The sequence below is a fragment of the Chanodichthys erythropterus genome, chromosome 12 (assembly GCF_024489055.1).
Source record: "Chanodichthys erythropterus isolate Z2021 chromosome 12, ASM2448905v1, whole genome shotgun sequence".
Classification (NCBI taxonomy): domain Eukaryota; kingdom Metazoa; phylum Chordata; class Actinopteri; order Cypriniformes; family Xenocyprididae; genus Chanodichthys; species Chanodichthys erythropterus.
The window spans coordinates 8104591-8130470 of NC_090232.1; the positions used below are offsets into that span (position 1 = coordinate 8104591).

The 25880-nt window shown below is 34.3% G+C and overlaps 3 protein-coding genes across 5 annotated transcripts in view; 2 read left to right on the forward strand and 1 right to left on the reverse strand.

The window, feature by feature from the left end:
- Positions 1 to 8080: 8080 nt before the first annotated feature.
- On the forward strand, positions 8081 to 11390 carry LOC137032217 (gamma-glutamylaminecyclotransferase C-like). Its single transcript, XM_067403878.1, has 2 exons — positions 8081 to 8195; positions 9895 to 11390. Exons 1-2 carry the CDS (start codon positions 8172 to 8174, stop codon positions 10393 to 10395), a joined length of 525 nt encoding a protein of 174 aa, XP_067259979.1. The 5' UTR covers positions 8081 to 8171; the 3' UTR covers positions 10396 to 11390.
- Positions 11391 to 14470: 3080 nt separating this feature from the next.
- On the forward strand, positions 14471 to 16764 carry LOC137032220 (gamma-glutamylaminecyclotransferase C-like). 2 transcript variants are annotated; one of them, XM_067403883.1, is made up of 2 exons: positions 14471 to 14597; positions 15123 to 16759. In XM_067403883.1, exons 1-2 carry the CDS (start codon positions 14574 to 14576, stop codon positions 15621 to 15623), a joined length of 525 nt encoding a protein of 174 aa, XP_067259984.1. In that variant the 5' UTR covers positions 14471 to 14573; the 3' UTR covers positions 15624 to 16759. The 2 variants fall into 2 exon arrangements, with proteins under 2 accessions (XP_067259984.1, XP_067259983.1); XM_067403882.1 differs by lacking the exon at positions 14471 to 14597 and adding an exon at positions 15014 to 15038 and having other exon boundaries at positions 15100 to 16764.
- A 1130-nt stretch (positions 16765 to 17894) lies between these two features.
- Positions 17895 to 25880, reverse strand: part of farp1 (FERM, RhoGEF (ARHGEF) and pleckstrin domain protein 1 (chondrocyte-derived)) — a 93919-nt gene continuing 85933 nt past the window's right edge. For both annotated transcript variants that reach the window (XM_067403223.1, XM_067403222.1), the window contains exons 25-27: positions 20434 to 20541; positions 20175 to 20326; positions 17895 to 19561 (exon numbers count right to left, since the gene is read on the reverse strand). In XM_067403223.1, coding sequence (XP_067259324.1) covers positions 19480 to 19561; positions 20175 to 20326; positions 20434 to 20541 — 342 coding nt within the window. In that variant the 3' untranslated portion in view covers positions 17895 to 19479. The remainder of the gene's footprint in view (positions 19562 to 20174; positions 20327 to 20433; positions 20542 to 25880) is intronic.

Consider the following 25880-nt stretch of genomic DNA (forward strand, 5'->3'; position numbering starts at 1 on the left):
TTATGAGAACAAATTCGTTAAATTTCGAGAAAAAAAACGTTAAATTTCGAGAAAAAAGTCTAAATAAAGTGTTGAGAATAAACTCATTAAATTACAAGAAAAAACTCGTTAAATTACGAGAAAAAAGTCTAAATAAAGTGTTGAGAATAAACTCATTAAATTACAAGAAAAAAGTTGTTAGATTATGAGAACAAATTCGTTAAATTATGAGAAAAAAAGTCGAAATAAAATGTTGAGAATAAACTCATTAAATTACAAGAAAAAACTCGTTAAATTTCGAGAAAAAAGTCAAGATAAAATGTTGAGATTAAACTTGTTAAATTATGAGAATTTTGAGAAAAAAGTCAAGATAAAATGTTGATTATAAAGTCATTAAATTACAAGAAAAAAGTCGTTAGATTATGAGAACAAATTCGTTAAATTTCGAGAAAAAAACGTTAAATTTCGAGAAAAAAGTCTAAATAAAGTGTTGAGAATAAACTCATTAAATTACAAGAAAAAACTCGTTAAATTACGAGAAAAAAGTCTAAATAAAGTGTTGAGAATAAACTCATTAAATTACAAGAAAAAAGTTGTTAGATTATGAGAACAAATTCGTTAAATTATGAGAAAAAAAGTCGAAATAAAATGTTGAGAATAAACTCATTAAATTACAAGAAAAAACTCGTTAAATTTCGAGAAAAAAGTCAAGATAAAATGTTGAGATTAAACTTGTTAAATTATGAGAATTTTGAGAAAAAAGTCAAGATAAAATGTTGATTATAAAGTCATTAAATTACAAGAAAAAAGTCGTTAGATTATGAGAACAAATTCGTTAAATTTCGAGAAAAAAACGTTAAATTTCGAGAAAAAAGTCTAAATAAAGTGTTGAGAATAAACTCATTAAATTACAAGAAAAAACTCGTTAAATTACGAGAAAAAAGTCTAAATAAAGTGTTGAGAATAAACTCATTAAATTACAAGAAAAAAGTTTTTAGATTATGAGAACAAATTCGTTAAATTATGAGAAAAAAAGTCGTTAAATTTCAAGAAAAAAGTCGAGATAAAATGTTGAGAATAAACTCATTAAATTATGAGAAAAAAGTTGTTAAATTACGAGAAAAAAGTTGTTAAATTATGAGAACAAATTCGTAATTTAACAAATTTGTTCTCGTAATTTAATGACTTTTTTTCTCGAAATTTAACGTGTTTTTTCTCAAAATTTAACAACTTCAATCTCGAGATGGTTTTATTTTTTTATTATTGCTTGGCCCTAATCCTCTTCCGTACAACAGCCATAATGAAACGACACTTCACAATAGATAATGCTGAATGTTATAATAACGTTATGGGAATGTAAAAATAACTTACCAAACAAACCAAAAACTAACGTTCTGTTTCGACAAGAAAACTTTCCTGGCTAACCAAAAACAAATCTTAAAAAATTAACTTGAATGCAGAGTAATGTTAGAATAACGTTCTACAGACCAAAAACTAATGTTCTGTTTTGTTTAAAAAACTTTTCTAGCTAACCAAAAAGCAAACCATAAAAAAATAATGTTCTGGAAACCAAAAACTAATGTTTTAGGAACCAAAAATTAGCTGGGAAAACGCCATCTCCACATTGCTTTTTACAACATTTCACCTCACTTCTCACCATCTCTGAAAATCTAAGCCAATGCTGATTATTGTTTTATTACGTTCTCTTTTTGCCAGCAGTCTCTCCTCTGTTCAGCGTCAGGAGATTCCCAGAGAGGCTGGAGATTCAGCTGCTCCATGTCAACCTTTTTTGTCTGTTGTGACGATTAACCGATGCCCCTCTACAAGCGTCAAAGCAGCCGGAGCAACTTTTCTCTATACAGATATGACGACATGCAGTTTTCCCACGAAAACCACCCTGCCTTTTCTAAAATATAATCCCTTACAATAGGTTTACCATAGTGATTTATTGTCTCATTATTTAAATTTTGTTAACTTTGAACAAAAAAAAGTTACATAGCGTACCTTTAATAAATCCTATAGTATATAATAGGCCTAATACTAAAATAAAACTGGTGGGCTACTCTTAAAACTAATGATGATACTGCAAGAAGATAACATCTTGCCAGTCCTTGGCTGTAAGAATCTTGTTCTTAAGAGATTTTTTCCTGCTTAAATAAAGGTTAAAAGACGTTTGCTGTGCATCCAGATGAAGCTTGGACTTCAATACATTATTTGCATATGACAGCTATTGACGTGACCCCACATACCTCGTCCAATCTCAGATCATCTCTGCTTTGTATGGCTCAAGTACAGATGATAATTTTCAATCTGTTTGTCTTCTTGAGAGTGGCGCACTTCATTAGTAAAATCAATTAACGTGCCCTCATAACTGCGTATTGATTTACATCTCGCCGTTCATTACTCTAGTTTTCCTTCGGTCTCTATGGAAACATCACGTAGTGTTTTGACATCCTGTCAGCGCGGATTCAACCGGTCTAGGCCTATGTTGTGTTTTGGATGCTGGTGTCCACAGAAAGCTTATTAACTAGTTTAACCGGCAGGTATCCACACTCGAACACAATCCCGATCTCAATCAATTCTGGATCCTGCCATTTCTCATAACAGATCAATCTATTTTTCACAGTCCAACAGTAGCACATTTGCCTCCAAATTAGACGTTTGTTTGTTCAAATCCCATATATGAAGAATAAAGCAGGCAAACGAAGCTCTCCCTTGTGATCTGTATTCTAGCAGAGAAAGACTAATTGCTTTTATAGACAAAAGCGCCCTGTAAATGAGCCCTAATTCTCCATCGTTTTAAGCCAGGCAGTAAAACTAGATTCAGCTCTCTCTGAATCTATTATTCCATCTTTCCTCGGAGAATTGACTGAAATAATGTGCAATCCAACATGCATTAAACATCTTTAGGGCTTGATTGAAGCTTTTTGTGTGTTCGGAGGTGGAGCAGACGAGAGTAACGCTTTTGCTCTTTTAGTAAACAGAATAAAACAAAACCGTGAAAATCAGAGAGATTCAAATATTGCATCTTTTTTTCCATTCATTAGAATACACATGAAAATACATTATCATAAATTTGAACCTTATGAGTTTGTTTGTCAAACTAGGCCGCATAAACTTAAATGTTAAAAAGGTGCAGGATGGCAGTACTAGAGAAGAGGTTGTGAATAAATGAGCGATTATGTGACGGTCCATGTACCTGATGGTATGGCCGTGTCCTTGCTGGTTTGACTCTCAAACATCTGGCTGTGTGTTTGTAATAATGACTTTAACATCACGGCACGGCGAACATCTCACCCCTGATACTCTCTGAATGACGCTTCAGCAGATGGTATGATGAACTGTTTTATATATTATATATATATATATATATGTTATTATTATTATTATTTAACTCCGTTTGTTTTCTCCTCTCAGTGTGTGAGTTAATGTTGGAGATCATGAGCACCTGTAATCATCAAGCACATATTATCATAACAAGTAATTGGGCTTTCCATTTTTCATGCTTTATTGGAAATCTTTATAACAAAGATTTCATGGAGAAATTTCATTGCATGTCAGTTTTCAATGTTATACACATTCTACTTTAAATCTAATAGAAAATAAACTGCTTTGATTTGTAGTCTGACTTAGTTTCATTAATTTAGTATCCAGTGTTGTGTATAATGCATTGCTAAGTAATTAATTCCTAAGTAATTAATAACAAGTAAAGAAAGAGATTAATTGTTCTGTAATACTGTATAGAGTACAGAACAAGTTATTTGAAACAATAGTGGATTTAACATCAAAATTGTACGTCTAATGTTAAAATGTATGTTTTTAATGTAATCTTCTCACTTTAAATACTTTCATCAGTTCAAGGATAATTTATGCAATTTTATATTATTTATTTGATAGAATTAAAAGAGCAGCTTGTCAAATTTGCCTCTATTTGAGTGTGAGCAAAAACACACTGTTTTTGTGTCCCTTTAAATGCAAATGAGCTGCTGCTCCCCGCCCCCTTTCCAGAAGAGGGCGAACTTTAACAGTTCAGGCTTCGGTTGCTCAACAACAACAAAGCTGGAGAATCTCAGGCAGCCAAAATGACGATTGTCAGAACAATGTTCAAACTGGAGTCGGACACTGATGGAGAGACTCAGGAAGAAGTTAACTTTTAGAATCAAACTGGACATTTCTGAATGGCTAGTGGATAAATTGATGTAGTTGCTGTGGAGTTGATTCAACCCATAGACTAGCATGTGCCGTCATGTTAATCTTTTGTGCAAATCCAGCGTTAAATTGTGAAGCAGTCCAACATGACCTCGCCCCCTTTTTGTGTGTTCTCGGGGGCAGGGTTTATGTAAATTTTGGATTTTGTAATGTGACCAACCCGGAAAGAAGCTCGTTGTAGTCCCTCCAGCCGTTTGTTGTAGTCCTTAAAAAGCAATTTCTATAAAAGAAAATATCTCCCTTTGTATTGAACTTTGAGCGTTGTAACTTTGCAGATGTTGTTTATGCTCAAACAGCAACATTACACACTAACTTCACTTAAATCATAATCAACCATCTCTTTAAGTAATCCAATACTTTTTAGAGAGAGTAGCTAAAGTAATCTAATTACACTGTTGAAGAGGAAACAGTAGCTAGTAATTCCTTACTTTTTTACTGTAACTTACACAACACTGTTAGTTTCATAGTATTTATTAATATTTATTAGTTTTTATATTTATTTTTCAATCTCATTTTAATTTGAGTAATTTGTTGGTTATATGAGTTTTTTTATTTATTTATTTATTTAACCTTCTGGTGCTCTTTGGTCATTTTTAACCGATTTTTTTTTTTTCCAGAATGGTACAAAACTTGGAAAGGCTTTGGCACTTGCTATGTGAAAACAAAAAAAAATCATGGACATGATTCGAAAAGGTGAAATGGTCCTGAAAACATCGGAAGAAATTGGAAATGGATAGAAAGTGAATTTCATCTAGTGGAAACCTTTGGTACTGCAGCCAAACAAAATCTTACTGAAAGCTCATTTTTTGAGATATCAACCTCAAATTTGGAACACAGCTTGTTTAGATTTATGGCTTTGATTTTCTCACAGTTTTAGAGTAAAGCATGTTTTAGGAAATATATATTTCACATAAAAATAATATTTTTGTGCATTTTTCATAAAAATAAACTTAAAATAACTTTCTTCATTTCAGCAATAATCTGCCAATCTGCTGTCTCCTTTAAGAAGAGACCAAACTGAAGTCTGTGATCCAAAGCATTCACGATTCATGACAGTTAAAGTTGGAAATTTCATTGCAGGTCTATGCTCAAAAAGTAAATAAATAGATCATAACTACTGCTTAAATATAATTTAGTATCATAAAATATTCCTAAGTAATTAATAAAAAGATATTAATTGTTCTGTAATTTAATTACAGTTACTTATGATGTAATTGCATTAAATACTGTATAGAGTACAGAACAAGTTATTTGAAACAATAGTGGATTTAACATCAAAACTAAATATTAAATATAAAACATTATTCATGATAAAATATACATCATAACATTATAAATTTCATTAAAAAGGGTCATTTTTGACCACCATGCACCAGAGGGTTAAATATGTCTAATTAATTTGTATTAGTTTTGTTAATTTTTTTTTTTAATATTATTTTTATAATTTATTTTATTTCAGTTAAGGTTTATTTTATTCAAATGAATGTAAATGTTTTTGTAATATTTTAGTTAACGAGCATAACACTGATTATTTGTTAAAAAAAACCTTATTTAAGAGTTGATTTCAGGCCTTATTTTATACCCTATCTCCCTCTACAGGAAGTAAACAGTCGTAGTTCATTTTAATTCCTTGCTAAATTAGTTGTGTGGCTGATGCACAGTAATGTCAGAACACAGAAGCGCCAGTGTCTCTGTGATCATGGGACATGTTCCTCGCTCCGGGGACAACAATGCATCTGTCTGTTCTTATTAAGCAGTAAGCTCCACATCTGCTCTTATTGCTTCAACTCGCCCCACGATTCTCATAGAAATGTCACATTCCCACACCGGATTGTCACTGGTCGTGTCCAACAAACCGCAAACTCAAACCAATTTCCTTCACCACACAGAGAGAGAGAGAGAGAGAATACACAAGCTGAAGGGTTAAATCTGCTGCTGCTCTCTTTCTTTTCAAAAACATCGTCTCATGCAATTCATAATGTTTTCATGGCTGTTTTGGAATGTATATGTGGATGTGTATTCAGTCATTCATTCATGAATTATGGTCTGTTGTGACTGGAGTCTGGAATGTTTTTGTGTGGTTTAGTCATAACCTGTTGACATGATTACCGTCAGAATGAATGATTTTTCTGAGCGTCTGTGCTGTCGGGCGTGAAGTGTTAATGTGTTGTCTCTCGCAGTGATGTACAGCGTCTCTAGTGTCTGGCAGACAGCCGAATCTGCTCTGTTTCCTCTTTCTATAGCCTGACTGACACTTCTGTGTTCCTGCTGTCCAGAACCGGCACCATCTCTACACTATGTCGCGTCAAAAAACACGTCTCTTCATCTGCAGTGTGACAGTATACATACACGGCTGTTCAAAAGTGTGGGTCGGTTTTTGAAAGAAGTCTCTGTTGTTGACTAAGGCAGGATTTATTTGATCAAAAATACAGTAAAAATGGTGAAATATTATTACATTTAAAATAGCTGTTTTCTATGTGAATATCTATCTAATTTAAAAAATATATATTTTATTGTCTGCATGCCTCATTATCAGCGTCAAGCTCCGTGAAGATCAACACTGATTGAAAGCAACTTAAACTGAGATTGTGTCACACCTGTGTTAAACACGCTTAAGGAAACCATCGAAGCATCATATATTTGGCTTATACATGTATAAATCACTGGATAGATGTGCAGATATACAATAAACGGCTCATTGAACTCCTGTAATGTTTTGCACAGTCAGCTGTTTTGTCATGTAATGTGCTCTATCCATCTATTTCAAGCTCGATGAGTTTTATTAAAATAAGCAAATCTAAATCTCATCCCCAATGTGCCTGTAAATGTCCTGCGGGCGTCCACAACAATAATGAGTCTGTGAGTTATTTAACAGAAATATTCATCTGGGTTTCTAAAGGGCTTGACCTCTTAAAGGTTGTAAAAATCATTTTCTCTTCACATTTCTTGGATCATTTAATCTTAAAGCACAAAACAACAACAACAAAAACATGTCAATTCATATTCACATGTGTCAAAAATGAAATATTATCTGTTTGACAGTGATCAACCTCTTCGCTTCTGACTAGGCCTCCCAAAAAAAAACAAAAACCTTTGGAGTTAGGAAATCATTTTGTAGGAGAAATGTTTTTATAAAATTAAATATACAATGTTTATATATATATATATATATATATATATATATATATATATATATATATATATATATATATATATATATATATATATATATATATATTTTTTTTTTTTTTTTTTTTTTAAGATAGGGCTGCACAAAAAATAAGTATATATTATTTAACAATAATATTTATTTAATTTATTTAAAGATTTTTTTATATACCACAGTAACACCAAACACTATTTTAAAGTATTTTGAATAATTTCTAGTCCAGTAACTCTTAATTTCAAAGGCTTTTTCTCAGTAATCCAGCAGGTTACAGTGCTGCTGATACACAGACCGAACACTAGATGGCGCTAGTTCACTACTATACCAGTTCACAACATAGAGATCTGATGATTGCAGCAATGATTATGTATTTACTATGTATTTATATGACTATGTATTTATTATGTCAATGTGATTTTGGTTACACTTTATTTTACAGCGTCATTGTTACATAAGTTACATGTAGTAACTGTAGTAATAACTATAAATTATGCATAATTACATGCAACTAACACAAAACCAAACCGAACCCTACTCCAACCCTATAGTAAGTACATTAACATTACTCAGTACTTGTATGTATAATTACAGTGTAACAAAGACACCTTAAAATAAAGTGTATCGTGATTTCTACTGTTTGAAATACAAATGGAAAGTATCTTTAAACCAAACCCCGCCTATCGCTCATGTCACATGATGTCATGCGCCATTTTCTAATTTTCATAATTCAGAAAGGCGGAAGTAGGTACAGGACTGCGATACACTATCAGAAAATGATAAACCTGTTTCTCTGTTGGCTGATCATCAGTCTGTATAAATGAAAGTGTTCGTTTTATTGTCGGTAAGAAAAGCTTTTTTCTTTAGTGGTTTATTTGGTGTTGAAGAAGGTGCAGTATTCAGAATTCAGAGAATTAATGAGATACATTCTGTGTAAACACTAATTTATCTAGCAACTATTTAGAACTGTTTAGTTTTCATCTAAACTGCGGTAATGTCTGATCATCTTCAGTTTTAAATAGAGATATGACAACTTCGCGTGAATAGGTTAAAAATCTAATTTCTTGAAAGTTTTGAGCGTCATCTTATTTAACAGCCATGTGACTTTTGCATGCTTTCATGTGATCAACGATATTTGTTTGACCTGAAAATTTGACCTTACATGCCCTTCAACTCCTCAGATGTTTCAGACATGAAATCATTTATTTGGTATGAGAACAAAATGTAAATGGCTGTAAGTCAAGCTTATACATATTTAGTCGGTAAAGTGATTTAAAATCATAAAAATGTTCATACTTTGTTGTTCAATTGTTGTTTTTTAGACTCATGCGCCAAGTTATAAAAACCAGTGCTTCCCACAGGTTTGAAATAGCCTATACTAAAAATCCTCCTATTACCCACGGCACAAAAATCGTCTACATGTGACAAACAAATAATGTGTGATTTCTAACAGTATTTTTATTTATTGAAATTAATTTTAATTACATAGCATATTACATTTAATTACATACTAGTATTATGCATTATTATGCATCGTAAATTATGCAAAATTACAGCATTTAAATGGTTCACCTTTTCGTATGTTCTCCTTGCTGTCATATAGTGTCTCTCTCAGTGAATGGGGCACAGATTTTACTAGTAAAAATTATAAAATGAATAATATATGTGTCAAATAATGTTCTTAGTCTTTTCTTCCTGTGGGGGAGACTACAATCATTTACTATGAACTAAATGGAAATCAAATTAAATACAATGTATTGTGTAACCAAAATACCAATAATGCCCAAAATAAAAAACTTAGCGTGTGACTTTTAATTATAAACAAGCTCGAAATACACAGGGACTCTTATTTTGAAATGTCTGATCTATTTCAGGCTGATCCTTCAGATTCTTACAATCGTCTAAAACATTTTATATAAAGGCCATGAAGTAGACTTTGTAATAATTCATCAACTTCAGTTCATTAGCAATCGCTTGCCATAAATCTGTGCTTTTCATTGATTGAGAATCACTTTGAAGCAGTCTGAAGCGCTGTCGCGTGAGCTTGTAGAACGCGCAACAGCGCCCCCTTGTGACTTTGCAAAATGCAGCGCCCATGGGAATGCTAGCGAAAGTAAACAGTTCTGACGCACACATAACGAGCAGCTACGAAACGACTTAGTTAATCGATCGCGGATGGTTTCATTATCCTGCGCGGATATAAAATTATAAGAGGATAAAAATAATAAAAGCAAAAATGTGTCTCCAAATATACTTGGGCGGCCGTTATTATACGTGGGCGGCCCGCCCAAGTGTGTGGGAAGCACTGAAAACAGATTTTGGATCATTTGTAAATGACATTAAACAAGAACATTAGCAAGTTATATAATATCATGAAATGTCAAAGTTCAGTTTATTTATCTTACTCCGAAGATGTCTGAAAAACCAACCAAAAGCTAATGCATTTAAATTTGGATTTATCATATGATCTCTGTTGTTTATCAGACTTTTAAGTGGCATATCATTTGAATCATAATGAAGTGTGTCATCTGTTTCACCCACAGGTCATTGTTAGTGTTTTTCCCGCGGTGCACATGACTCTAATCTTCGTGTATGGGACGCTGAAGAGTGACCAGCCCAACTACTTCAGGATGAGGGACGCAGCCAACGGTCAGGCCGAGTTTGTGGCTCACGCTCGCACAGTGAAGCGATACCCGCTCGTGATCGCCACTGAAGAAAACATCCCCTTCCTGCTCAACGTCCCTGGGTCAGGTCAGCGCATCAAGGGTGAGATCTATCGCGTGGACAAGAAGATGCTGGACTTCCTGGATGAGTTTGAAGAATGTCCAAAGTTGTACCAGCGCACAACTGTCCAGCTGGAGGTGCAGGACGGGCTTGGTGAAGCCGGAAACACGCTGAAGTCTGGAAGTATCGTCGAGGCCTCTGTGTACAGCAAGACTACAGATGATCCCGAGTGGCTCCAAAAACCAACATATGAAAGTTATGTAACTTACGGTGATCACGGGCTGCACTATGTGTGTCTTGAAGATATATGCTCCAAGTAACTGTAGTAACATTTACCAGGATTTCACCACACCTGCCAGTGTCACATGAATTTAATTGACCATTCACTCAAACTGGTTTTGGTCATCATGTTTTCACATTTCTCAGGGAATCTACCAGTCACACAACAGAGTTTCACATGGTGACGTTGCAATTTTGGTGCCAAATATTCTAGCAAATTAATGAGAAATAATTGCATACAGCTTTGGAGGGGAAAAATATCTTGAGGCATCTTAGCTGATAATATACCGTCAGAAGTTGATCTATGTAAAATGTTATCAGAAGATGTGTCAGATAATTTCTTTAGACATTGTCATTTAAATCATGTTCTTTACATTTACAGTTAAAACCGTTACTGGTTTTATTTAGTACTGGAAGCCCATTTTTAATTTATTGGCACTTGACTAGTGTTAATTTTGGACCCTGGGTGTTAATGTGGTATCAGATGGCATTATTCATTTGTTGCTGTGTTATATAAATATGATAGTGAGCCAGTACTGTGGTTTGTATGCTACTGCCACACACAAAACATTACCATGTTTATAGGGCACATCTATATATTCATGTATGTTTATACTGTATATACTGCCGTTCAAATGTTTGGGATTGGTAAAATTTTAAAATAAGTCTCTTAGATCACCAAGTCTGCGTTTATTTGATTAAAATGACCTAAAAAATTGTAATATAGTGAATTACAATTTAAAATATATGTGAATATTTTTTTTAAATGTAATTTATTCCTGTGATTTTCAGCATCATTTTGTCAATCTTCAGTGTCACATGATCCTTCAGAAATCATCCTATGCTGATTTGCTGCTCAAGAAACATTTCTGATTATTATCAGTTGAAGCTGCTTCGTATGTTTTTCATTTTTATTTTTCAGGATTCTTTAATGAATAGAAAGTTCAAAAGAACAGCATTTATTTGAAATACAATCTTTTGTAACATATCCTGTAGATGTTTTCTCTAATTGCACTTTACAATAAAATCAATAAATTAATTCAAGATGTTTTTGTTGCTTTATGAATTATGTAAATTACAACAAAAGACACACACACGTATATATGGATTTGTTTATTCTGAACATATTCACGCACTGTCAAACACATTTCTACCAACATACAAATCCATATTGTATCATTTTAATTTTATATATGCATTAAGAAATAAGTGTTAGAAAAAACAAAACAATATTTGTACTGAATAATTACATATTAAAAGTTATTAAGTGTTAATTGAAGTTAATTAAAATATGCTTTAATATTAGTAAGTTTTAATAGCCTATTAAGTTTACAGTTTTTTCCAATTGCTAACACACTAAAATGACATGCACAGCACAATTATTTAAACTGACACACAGAGAGCAAAACTTCTTCTCAAGTCTCCATAAGTCTAAACACCTTTTCTGTTTTACACACATTTTGCATTTTAAAATAGCACTTTTTAAATTCACTAAATACAGTTCTCTGCATAAGACACAACAATCTGACATAAAGTCACATGTTTGCCATTTCAAAACACTGCCATTCAAAATGACACTACATGAGCTAATTGGCCAATTACATGTGCCACCTGGCCAAACACCTCAGTGGTTAATTGTTAACACTTCAATCAGGATGTAAGCACTATGAAAAGACCACAGGTGAGAACCTTTTTTTTTTACAACAACAATGGAAGACATTGCAGAGAGAGGAAGAGGAAGAGGAAGAGGGAGGTTGAGAATAAGAGGGGAGGAAGAGTGAGAGGTAGGGGTAGAGCAGGTAGAGGAGTTCATGGCCAAAGAAGACAAACACTTTCAAATGAAATCAGAGCAACCTTAGTAGATCATGTCATCAACCATGGGTTGACAATGCGTGAGGCTGGACAGAGAGTGCAGCCAAACTTGAGCCGTTTTACTGTCGCCTCTGTCATCCGGACCTTTAGATTGGAGAACAGGTATGTAACCAAAATTTCATGTAGTACACATGTAGTATACCCCATGTCATAGTGTATCAGTTGGGTGACACCTGTTTACTTAGTGTATGACATCAGCCATTCATGAACTGTACAAGTTTCCTGTACAATGTACTCTACTGTGGGGGAAAATATTTAGGCTGCATTGTCCAAGCCCTATATATATTTTTATTTTATTTTTTCTAAAGGACTGAGAGACGACACCATGGTGGAGGAAGGGGCCAAATGTTCACCGGGGTACAGGAAGCTGCCATTGTAAACTTGGTTTTGGAAAATAATGAAATCAGATTACGAGAAATTCAAAGCCACATCATCCAAGACAACACCTTATTCAACAACATTCAACGAGTTAGTCTGTCCACATTGGCTCGCATTCTCAAGCGAAACCAAATCAGAATGAAACAACTTTATAAGGTGCCGTTTGAGAGAAACTCTCAAAGAAACAAAGAGTTCAGACGAGCATATGTGGATGTAAGTACTATATTGACTGCAGTACACTACACACAACATTGTTTCCCAGTGTACTGGATAACACCATATTGAGTGATTTTTGTTCTTTGTTTTCAGGGAGTAGTGGAAATGGATGCTCATGCAATCCCACATGAGTTCATCTTTATAGATGAGGCTGGGTTCAACCTAGCAAAGACCAGAAGAAGAGGGAGAAACCTCATTGGCCACAGAGCCATTATAGATGTTCCTGGCCAACGTGGTGGGAACATCACAATGTGCGCTGCCATCTCCAATATGCATGGTGTCCTCCACCGTCATGCCAAACTTGGACCATACAACACAGCCCATATTCTCACATTTCTGTAGAAGAATAGAAGAATTCTTTTCGGCATGGCGGTGGAAGGTATACGACCGGCAGCCCTTTGTGCGCATGCCTCTTGTGCAGGCCATGGAAGAGGCATGTGATGAGATTGATGTGGGTGCAATTCAGGGATGGATAAGGCACTCAAGGCGCTTCTTCCCTCGATGTCTGGCAAGGGAAGATATTGCCTGTGATGTTGACGAGGCGTTGTGGCCAGACCCGGCTGTGCGGCAAGATGCTGCCTAATTATTTTTCTTGCCTTTTTTTTTTTTTTTTTTTTTTTAACTGTAATATATTTTTTTTCAGAAATTTTCTTTTTCAGTTTACTTTTTTTGTAAGAATATTTTTGTTCAGTCCCATGTAAATATATCTGCTGTGCTTATGTTGTACTGACTTGTTTACTGTAGTGAAGGAAAAAAAATAAAAATGTTGCAACAGCATTTGTGTGTATCTGCAAATATTTCTGTGCATGTGAACAATCTGATACATATTTTAGTATTATGGCAAAGCATACTAAAGATGGGGGTGCTTTTCATTATGCCCAACAGTGTGTAGGTGGTTAGGCAAAAATCTGGTAATATGAATGAAGTGTGTGCCATTTCATGCAAAAGTTTGATTTTGATAATGTTATGTGTAGTTTCGGTTGCAGTGCTTCATTTTGCAGGATATATGAGGTATTTTGCAGTTTGGGTGTGTGGTTTTGTGAATTGTGTTAAGTGTTTTGATAAAACCAGACTAGTTTGAAAAATTGTGTGTTAGCAATTGGAAAAAACTGTAATAAATTAATATTGTAGGCCTACGTTCATATATTTTGAAAAAAATTTAATATTTAAATGTTTTAATTTGTAAAAGTGTACTTTGGTAATGCCTTGTTCCTTTTATCTAATGTTGTGAGATTTCTACTGTTTCTACAATTTTTATTTTTTTTTCCAGACACACGACATTAGCGCACATCATCAAGTTATATAATGCTTAACAGATCATTAGTTAAACATTCATTAGTTGCTAGAAATATCATGAAATGTCAAAGTTCAGTTTATTTATCTTACTCCTAAGACGTCTGAAAAACCAACCAATAATGCATAGATGGAATTATGTTCACTCGCTCTGTTGATTTTTTAAGACTTTTAAAATGGTCTACGTTAATATATTTTAAAAATGTTAATATTTAAGTGTTTTAATTTTTAAAAGTTTATTTAAATGTGTACTTTGGCAATGCCTTGTTTCTTTTATCTAATGTTGTGAGATTTCTACTGTTTGAAAAACCGAAAGTCTCTGTACACCAAACCCCGCCCACCTCTCGTGGCATGTCATGAAAACGTCATTTCCTTATTCCTAATTGGGAAGGCGGAGGAAGTTCGCTACTTTCAAACAAACCTGTTTTTCCCGATTTCTCCGACAGTTTGACCTTCATTAATGAAAGGATTCAGTTTATTGTCGGTAAGCAAGACATTTTTCTTCTCGTTTAGATGTTTATTAGATGGAGAAGAAGGTGCAGTGTTTACATGAGATTCTGTCAACAACTAATTTAATATCATATTTATGCCGCGTTCCAGGCAACCCGTAATCCGTGTTTTTCCATTAGCCAGGTTGTTAGTTTACTTTTATATATAAATAAAATAAAGTATGCTATACAGTACGGTTTGTGTATAGTGTTTATACTCTTGACCTGAATATTTGACCTTTGATACCTGCATATCACATCATATAGACTACACTACTGGTGCACTGATATAAAGAATAACTCCCTTTGGAGGGACTTTAACTTTGCACACCTTTTTCATGCTCAGACCGCAACATTACACACTAAAGACAGATGAACATAACATAATCGGTGTGCTTTCAAGATAATGAATGTGGATGGATTTATCATGAAGACAGGTTACACTGTTGTTTTTCAGACTTTTAAGAGTCAGTGAATTGATTTTGAATCATAATGAAGTGTGTCATGTGTTTCACCCACAGGTCATTGTTAGTGTCTTTCCCGCAGTGCACATGGATCAAGTCTTCGTGTACGGGACGCTAAAGAGAGGCCAGCCCAACTACTTCAGGATGATGGACGCTGACAACGGTCGGGCCGAGTTTGTGGCTCACGCTCGCACAGTGGAGCGATACCCGCTCGTGATCGCAACCAAATACAACATCCCCTTCCTGCTCAACGTCCCTGGGACGGGTCAGCGCATCCAGGGCGAGATCTACAGCGTGGACAAGAAGATGCTGGACTTCCTGGACTGGTTAGAAAATTGTCCAGAGAAGTACCAGCGCACAACTGTCCAGCTGGAGGTGCAGGACGGGCTCGGTGAAGGGGAAAACACGCCGAAGTCTGGAAGTATCGTCGAGGCCTTTATGTACAGCACAACCTCATATGAACCAGAGTGGCTCCAAAAAACAACATATGAGAGTTATGATGCTTACGGTGATCACGGGCTGCACTTTGTGTGTCGTGAAGACAGAAGCCCAGAGTAACTACTGTAGTAACATTTACCAGGGTTTCATTTGGAAAATGAATTAAAATCACTTAAATCTAGTTTGAGTGATTTTGTATTCACATTTCTCTGGGAATCTACCAGCCACAACTGAGCCCAGGTGGGGAAAAAAGTACACTTCCATAACGCACTTAAAGTGCTCTATTTTCTCGCACTTATTTTGTACTTAATATAATAAAAATTCTTCTTTATTAATTCTTAAGATAATCTTAAGAGCATCTATGTGTCGTGTACTCGACTGTGCTATTTTGAGACACCATGAAATATGAACTAAAATGTGCTTTTAATATACTATCTCTGTATTTAAAAAAATGTAATTAGTTACCACTTGTAGTAAACTAGTGTATGAAAGATGGGTTCAAGTGTACTACAAGTGGTAACTAATTACATTTTTAAATACAGAGATAGTATGTTAAAAGTCATTTAACCATGTATTGCTATGCCTTAGAAGGCCTTTTGCTTTCAACTACATTTTTATTTTAAAAATATTTTTTTTTAAAAATTATGATTTAATTATTAGATTTTCATTAAACTCACAAACCTTCAGTTTCAGTATATTGTTGGTAAGAAAGACATTTTTCTTCTCGTTTAGATGTTTATTGGATGGAGAAGGTGCAGTGTTTACATGAGATTCTGTCAACACTAATTTAATATCATCGAGCAACTAATAATGCATCATATAAAGATTGTTCTGTTTTCATCTAAATTGCTGTAATGTCTGATCATCTTCACTTTTACATTGTTTGACATCTTGGTTTGAATAGAATAAAAGCAGTTCCTTCACAAATCCCAGTTTCAGAAACTCTGACATAATGTAATGTTTAACGCAGTTCATGTATATTCAAAGAATGGACTATTTTTTCTTTCTCTTTGTATTTTTATATCAATATTAGGGCTGTCACGATATCAGATTTTTCATACCACGGTTATCATGGCAAAAAGAATTCACAATATTGATATAGCGCGATATCTAGAAGCCTTGAAAAAAACCTAATATCAGTCAAATTTATATTTTTTTTTTAAGCCAATGAATCACATCATTGCATACAACAACTACACTTAAGGGTAATCAGATACTAATAAACAACTGATAAACACAAGGCACAATTATTTTTAATTTTTGCATTCCCTGTCTTTAGCAAATTTTTGTGAAGGTAGACAAGCATTAAAGGTGCTAAAGAGGATGTTTTGTTTTGTACATTTTTGCAATATTACTTGAATCTGTCTTTACTAACGGATAAAAGATTATTTATTAGGTGCACTGAAAGTAATAATATTAATATACATCATCTGTGCACGAGGTAGGGCCTTAAAAACATCAGCCAATCGTTAACGCGATCATCGCGTAAACGATTGGCTCTCTGGCTTGTCAATCACTGCCGTGACGTTCCTTGTGAGAGACGAGTATGGCTGCGCGCTCCAGTAACTTTCCACACTCCACAGGCACCGCATGCAGTGTTTTTGTCAGGAGACAGGAGTAACAACTGCAGATTATGAGTTACGTGCGGTGAGTCCGACATAATGAATCCACTAACACGACACAGCGAATGCCGGTGGTAAACAAACACTCCTGTTCCAATACTCGTGCACTATTTTTGGGAGGCGTTCCCTCGAAAGGAGGGGGTTGTTCTTAGGCATGCGCTCATTTAAAAAACTCAGTAACAGTCTTTGGTTTCTCAGTTGACGAAAAGATCCTCTTTAGCACCTTTAAGTTTATCTGATTTCAAGCTGGAGTAAAAAACACTGCCTGAATGTATCCCGAAGAACTGAAGAGACTTTCTGATGCCCATTTTAAAGACCATGCTGTGTGATTTTATTTAGAGGCAGAAATTATATTATTTTATAGTATTCTATACAGTGATAAAGTTTATGCATAGCATTATAAATATTATCCTTATGAAAATAATGGCTTGAACAGACAAACCATATAAATGCACATTTCATTCGGATTACATAATCAGAGAGTAGGCCCAGTCTATTTCTTTTCGTTTTGAATCGTTTCATTTAAAAGTAGTCATTTCAAGCTTTCTATAGATATGTTTCTAATGTCTGTGTGGCCAGTATAAGTAGTTGTATTTTGATTTATTGGCACTTGAATATTCAAAGGATGATTCAAATGTAAAAATAAATGGGAACAATTATATCAGCAGTATCTGTACATATGCTGTAGATGAGTTTTCCGAAATGCACTTAACATTAATTATTGATTTTATTGTATTCATTTTTGTTTCTTTAGAAAATCAATGTAAATGACACAACATCTATATATATATGGATTTGTTTATTCTGAACATATTCACGCACTGTCAAACATACATTTCTGCCAACATATAATCCATATTGTTTTTTAATATATATATAATATGCATTAAGAAAGAATTAAAATGCTTAAAAAAAGATTTAAAGAATTTTGGCACTCAAGCATTTAGACAAAAGGCAGCTGCTTCCTTCAGAGAAAGACTTTTTTTCTTGCACCATGACAGAAGAATCACTAACTATAAGGGATTGTGTGGTGTTCCCTCACCGAACACAAAACTAGTGTAGAGTGGTTCACAGTTAGTATCAAAACTTGTATAAAAACATCTACAAAAGAAAGGTTGAAGTGCGGTACAAACGCTTGGAAGGCAGCATGTGCCGTAGAGTCTCAGGCCAGCAGAGATGATGCATTTAAACATTACAAATCCAGCTTGTGCATCGACGGCGGTCTACAGGTGTGAGCCGGGACGCCCGGGTCACTTCACCCAAAAATTAAAAAGTACCATTTTATTTTGCATCAAAACAAGCGTATTTTTAGAAGCAATAAGATTTTTCATGACACATTTTTCCTAAATATCTAATGTAATACATTAATGAAAAAGTTTTATTTGAATTAAAATCAGTATAAATTGACCATTAACCATTATGTAATCTAATATTTTAATAAAACATAAAATGGTCCTAAAAATAGGCTTTATTTTCTTCATGCTTACAAAAAACTTTTTTCCCTTTCAATTTTGGGGTGAAATATGACCCGTACATTTTTCACCAGTCTTTTTCTTTTTCACCAAAATGTAGACAGAAGGTGACAAAACTTCATAAACATCAGTTATAAAAGCTGTTACTACAGTTAAAAACTGTCCCGAGATTGAAAATTTAATTGACAATTTCTCAACTTTTTTCTCAACTTTTACAGGCATTAGTTCATGAAACACAAGCAGAGCAATTTCATGTGTAAATTGTTCATAAATAGTTCGCATTCAACTCAACGACACCCGCTTCACGTACACAATAGCACCCAATAACCCATTTATAAAAGCTCTCACACATAAACAGTCACGTACAAATCAGCAAACCATTCGCAAAAACATTCTGAAGAATAAATCATTGCATATAACCATTCAATTAAACCATTCCTGAAAGCATTCTTGCCAATTTTACGAACAATTTACACACATAAGTTGCATTTCATGAACATGGACTGTTGTTTACTTACTATGATATCGTGTCTTTGGGCACATTTAAAACAAACGGCAAAACTGGAAGTGTTTGACTTTTACCTGCTGATCTATCCATCGTGCGATGTTGTGATGATACTGTAGTAGTTCTCTGGACTCTGACCTTGATGTTCTCAAAAAACTTCACATGTGAACCCATTCAAAATCAGATTTTTTTTCTATAAAGTGAAATGACGTTATAGCACATGAAACAATTCCTGCTGAAACCCGCTGCCGTAAGAAATATGTTAACGTGTGTTAGGAGAACCTGATTGAGAACCTGACATAAACGGCCAGTGTGTGTGTGTGTGTGTGTGTGTGGGTGTGTTGGTGTATCGGCAGGCGGTCCGAAGGTCTCTTTGGTCAGTAGGCGTGCGGCTCTTTGCGGCTCAAGGAGCGGATGTGACTGGAAGAGCATGTGGCACTGCGGATCACCTCCATCCACCTATGAGAGAACACGTGTCAGGAAGAAGTTTTAGGATTAGAGTACAATAATGCACAATAATGGAGCACTAAATTCAATGAAGTTGACTTGAAATTTAATTCCCAGTGTTCAGAATGGACCACAAGTAATAGCAACAGTTTTTAAGGTCTCCTTTTCAGCTTAGTTATATTGGACTGTCAAGACATTTTTACACAAAACTGCATTAAAAATACACATTTATTTTATTTCTGAGAAAATAAGAGCATATAGTATATGTATTGTTTTCACTTATATTTTTATAGTAACAAATAAAATACAAAAATAAAAATATATTATTGAATTTTTTTATATAATTATATAGTAAAAAAAATAACTTTTTGTAGCATGTATTTGTGTGTGTGTGTGTATATAAATACATAAAATTACAGAAACATGATAAAAATACATTTTTAAAAAAATATTTTGATTAATGAGTCATAATGTTATATATTTTTTATTGTTTTACTTATCTATTTTATTTTACTTATCCATTTTATTTTTTGTAGCAATTTTCTGTAAATAATATATTTTTGTAACATGTTTTTGTAATAAAGTATTTATTACAGCAACATACAACCCCCCAAAAATGACATACCTCTCAAACGCGTACTCGCTCTCGGATCTGAAATAGTAGACGTGTGATTTGAAATGGAGTTTGAAGACGTAGTCTTTATGGATGTTCTCGGACTCTGAGGGAATGGTGATGGAGTATCCCAGCAGAGGAAGGCTGGCCAGAGGATATTCATCCTGCAAAGAGACTTTCCGATCAAACACGGCCAAAGATTTCTGCAGAAATACTGTCATTCTGGTCAGAGGATCAATTAAAAGTTATGTAGCATGTGAGCTCTTCTCACCTGGTGTGTTTTGTAGAAGAACAGACTGAAGTTGGTGAAGACCACCCATAACTTCTGCCAACCGTTGCTGTTCTTGAACTTTCTCAGCAGATTCCCAGACAGCTGATTCTGAAGAATAAAGACAAAAGACAATGAGAAAACAGAGTAGATGCTTCAGATTCAACCAGGGTCCAAAATCTACTCATTCAAGTCAAGTCACCTTTATTTCTATAGCACTTTATACAACACAGATTGTTGCAAAGCAGCTTTATAGTGTTAAATAGTAGTAAATATAGTGAAAATAATCATCCAAACAGAATTCAATTCTGCTGTAAAGCAGCTCATTGTTCAGCTCAAGTCAGTTCAGTGTTTATTCAGTTCTGTCAAATAACTGTAAAAATCATCAAATATGATCAAATAAGTTCAATTCATCAGAAAACAGTGATTAGGAATTTTAACAATTTATAATTTAAATCACAATATACAGTACGAGAGTTAAATTGTGATTTAAGAGCTAAAATTGTTCACCCAACAATGTTCACCCAACAACCCATTGGTCTCTGGTACCCATCGACTTCCATAAAAAAATAAAAATAAAAATAAAAATATGGAAGTCAATGTGGACCAGTAACTGTTTGGTTGGTGACATTCTTCAAAATATCTTCTTTTGTGTTCAGCACAAGAAAGAAATTAATCCAGGTTTGGAACATCTTGAGTAAATGACAACATTTTTGGATGAACTATCCCTTTAAATAATGTATAATTAGAATTTTAATGTAATGCATGATTTAAATATCTGATATTGTTTTAAATCATGCATAAGGTAAACAAAAATCCTCAATATTATATATATATATATATATACACACACACACACACACACATATTTTGGACTCTGGGCACAAGAAAGGTATCAGACTGACAGCACAAAATGTCACCATGTTCAAAGAAACTTTACTAATTGATAAACTGCAGATCTGAATAGAAAAAGTGTCCATTCATACAGGATTCAAACTCAATTTGATTTTAATTGTTGGTCAATGCAGGTGTCAGACAGACAACTCTGGCCGTGTAGTTGTGTCTTGTAGTTTATTCACTTGACACGAACGCTGTATTTTTAAGATGCTATGTCAAGTTAATTTTATTTTACCTTTATTTTATCATTCTCCATTCTAGTGTCTTTTAAATTTTCTCATTGCAAGAACACATCCTGTATGAATGTCCGCTTCAACCAGAGGTTTGAAACACTGATGTTTCGTCATGTTTGTGCTGTTAGTGAAACACCTGAAGAAGAATCAAACATTCAACACAAGAGAAAGACACTGAAGTGAAACGAACAAACACCATCACAACCCGAAGTACAGTCAGTGTTCAGAGGGACGACAACCGCATTCATACCAGTTATTATATGCGCACAGAAGTAGAATATTCAGTAACCGTCAATAGGTGGTGGTGATATAATCAGAAAACAATCATTCGCATGAACAAATCATTGATTGTGTGACACTGGGAATGTCAAATCCACTATTGTCAAAACTGACTCACTTGAAGCAACGTTATTTTAGTATTTTTAAATACTATTTTAGTATTTATTAACACTTAAAAATTGATTTAAATATATTTTCAGTTTTCTTTTTTTGTAGCTTTGTAATATGCTTTTCTTATATATATATATATATATATTTTTTTTTTTTAAAAATGATGAATAATATAAGAAATTATTAAAAAAAAAAAAAAAAAAAAATTATATATATATACACACCAGTGATGCGCGGGTTGATCCAAAATGAGCGGGTGCCTGCGGTCATCCGCGGTCACCCGCGGTTACGAGTCATCCAAAAATATTTTTGATGATATTCGGGTCGCGGTCGGTCGGGTCGTTTGAAATAAAAATGCCAATTAAACCTTTGAAATTTTCAGTTTTACTTAATAAAGGTATCAGTTTTACTTTCATGGGTATTTGTGAACATTTATTTATGGTTATTGTAGCCTCAGTCTTTGGCTTAGCCTACCTGTTTTTGTTTGTCTAAAATGCGTTAATAAATACTTTATTAACATATTCTATCCCTGCATTTTGTGCTTGTGAGAGCTTCAATTGGGCATTCGCGTGGCGAAATAGCCAAGCCTACTAATACAAGTGAGAAATCCTTATTTACCTTTTGAATGTTGAGCGTTATTAACTTTTGAATAAATGCTGACGCGGGACAAAATGCCCGATTTCCCAACACGTTGAACTGAGCAATGAAATTGTACAATTTTAATAGGCTACGTTACTTTTAAACGCATATAGCTCAGTAATGTCAGTTTTATGTATTTTCTAAGAGGGGGCGGGATTTTTGTTGGGAAAGTCGGGGGAGAGACGCACACTTCGATTAGACTGGATAAACACATGCAGCATCTTAATTGTTAAGAAAATGAAACGAAATAAATGAATAAATCAAGCCTTTATTACATAACACTAAAACATTCAGAAAAAGAACGGTTTGCGCTCCTAAGGGCTTTCACACTTTTCCAAAAGTGGGCCTTCTCTCAGTTGACCTGCTGATTAGGCTAATTCTTTAAGCAGGGTCGAAACATAAACATCGCATTCATCAATAATATGCATCTGACAGCTGAAATGGAAAATGATGGGCCGCCTCAAGAACTGCCTGCTCTCGCCGCTGCACCTCTGAGGGCACCACGTCAGGTCCTGAAATATTTCTCTCCTCCACAGGCCGGATATTATTGGCCAGGGAGGCTGATGGGGGTTCTTACGTCTATGGCCCAATGACGCTACAATGAGCATTTACTGCTTTTAAAAAAATGCGGGTCAGGAAGCGGGTCGGGTACAATATTTTCTTCTTTTTTTTTTGCGGTCCGAGTTGCGGGCGGGTTAGTTGAAAACGTCGGTCGGGTGCGGGTTGTTTATACATTGACCCGCGCATCACTGACACACACACATACATAATGAATTATATATAATAATATATATATATATATATATATATATATATATATATATATATATATATATATATATATATATATATATATATATATATATATATATATATATATAAAATTAATAATTTCTTATATTCATCATTTTTAAAAACTATAATTTTTTTATAATTTAAGAAATTATTTATTTTTGTTAAAAATGATGAATATAAGAAAATAATATGATATACATAAAAAAAAAAGTATATATATATAATTATTCATCATTTTTAAAAACTATAATTTTTTATAATTTAAGAAATAATATATAATATAAGAAATATAATTTCTTCTTATTTCAGTTTTCGTAATTCAAGTACTTTAGTATTTCATTGCCAAGGCAACATTTGTAATTTTCATTCAAGTTTTTGATTGAATATTCTGTATTTTAGTTAATAGTTAACACCAACAACACTGGTTTGATGGATGGCCTGTAATAACAGGACTTATAAGATCATTGAAAGAAATTTAAATGCGACTTTACTGGTTATCAGGTTAAATATGCCATGTAGTGTTTAACAACCAGCTTAACTTCACAAATAACCATCCAAAACAAGCTCCAGTCTCTTCTGGAACAGCTGTTTTTGTCGCACACTTTAACATCTTCTAGCAAATCAGCGCAAGTGAAATGGTACATTACACGGCTCTATGTTTTACCTCTCTATTCCTGCAGGTTTCACTAAAGGAGAGGCTTTGGACACGATACCAACACACCAGAGAGAGAGACACCGGCCCCTGGGCCCTGAGCGGGGCCGCAATGGGAGCCTCTGAGAGACTGACTGGACTAGGGTCCTCTACCACAGCGGAGGACAGAGACAGAAGAGAAGAGAAACACAGAGTCAGAGGAGACACGAGAGACACACTGGGTTTGAACAGGGACACGGAGAGAGTCTGAACGAGGAGGAAAGACACTGCAAAAAGACTTTAGAATTATTCCTTCTAGTAAAAATATATGTAAATCCTTAAAACAGGATGAGAGGCAGCACTCCATGAGATCATTTGTCATTAATTATGAATATACTGTGAGTGTTTTGTGATTTCCACTTACACTAAAAAAGGTTTATATATTAAAACAGATGAGTAAAGTTTGTGAGCAAACTTTGATGTTGGCTTGAGAAAGCTTAACCTGAAAGTTTGAAGTAATTGCAAAAATCTGAAATGTGAAATAGTTTAAAGAGAGAGTTTAAAAAGCTTGAAGTTTTTAAGTTTAAAGCAGTTTCAAAACCTTGAAGATTAAAGGATTTAACTTTGAAGTAGTTGAATCGATTTTAAAAGCTTTAAAAAAGTATGAAGGTTTTATATTGGAATAAGACAAAAAAATAGAAAAGATAAAATCTAAAAACAAGTCTTAGTATCTCATGCAGCGCTGCTTCTCAATTAAATTGATTTTGTATTGATACTTTTACTGGATAAACACACCAAAAAACTCGTTAGGAACAGGATTTCCTGCAGTGAATGAAAATTCTGTCATTTATTCATCCTCATGTGTTTGCACACTTGGTTATTTTTACATTCAAGTTTAGTAAATATGATGATGCTTTCAGCTAAGGGTGCTCCGATCGATCTGCGATTGTTATCGGCCGACAATAGCTTTATATAGTTTTATTGGTGGTCTCTATAAAGGCCAATCAGAAGAGCCCATCAGATAAACGCGCAGCTGAAACTGATTCACTACATTCACAGCTCTGGCAGTTCTACCAGGAGTCTAAAAAGGACAATACATTTGCAACCTCTTTGCGGAGAGCGGAGAAATTGCAACGACAGCAAGAAACTAGGGCTGTGCGATTTTAGTCCATTTCTTACACGGTGCTCTTTCGTTCCTCCATAAAAGCCCAAACTTAATGACCACATCAGCTAGCTCAGTGATTGTCATAAAACACAGTCTACTGTTGCTAAACTGCAGGACGTGCTTGATTATTTATTAATACTGCACTAAGCTGCGAAAGTGATACTGTTTCCCAAGCGGCTTTCTGGACGCGCGCTCCGAGACAGAGTGTTACACGGAGAAGCACAGTATACTTTGGATTCGCAGCTAAAAGGTCAAATACACACAAATATGTAAAAAATGTGGCGAGTATTCACTTAAACACCGTTGGAAATGTTTTAAGTGAACATATGCAGTTGAGAAACAAGTCGCACGTGTAACAGCGTATTAGATCTGTGCATTTGGTCTTAAAGTGACAGCAGCCTAATATTCCTGCTGCCGTCTCTGTCATTAATGTTAATCAAACAACCAAAGACAAAGAGAAAATCACTCACTGCTCTTTAGAAGATTTAGTAGAATTCATTTACATTTAATGTATACAGTGAAGACTGTGAAGTGTTGTTGTTTTTTATTATTTCCTCTTGGTTAAGACTGTTCTGTTTTTTATTATTTATTTCACAGAAATGCTTTCACCTCTATGATTGGGAATGGAATATGTTGCATGCCAATAAATAAAGAGCTGTCAATTCATGATACTTTCCATCTCAATTTTTGTATATTTAAA

What these genes read in the sequence shown, in the direction of transcription:
- LOC137032217 (XM_067403878.1), top strand. Translation starts at nt 8,172, where the DNA reads ATGAAAGTGTTCGTTTTATTGTCG. An exon ending in AAGTGTTCGTTTTATTGTCG is followed by an intron (nt 8,196 to 9,894) that starts GTAAGAAAAGCT and finishes TTTCACCCACAG; the next exon opens with GTCATTGTTAGTGTTTTTCC.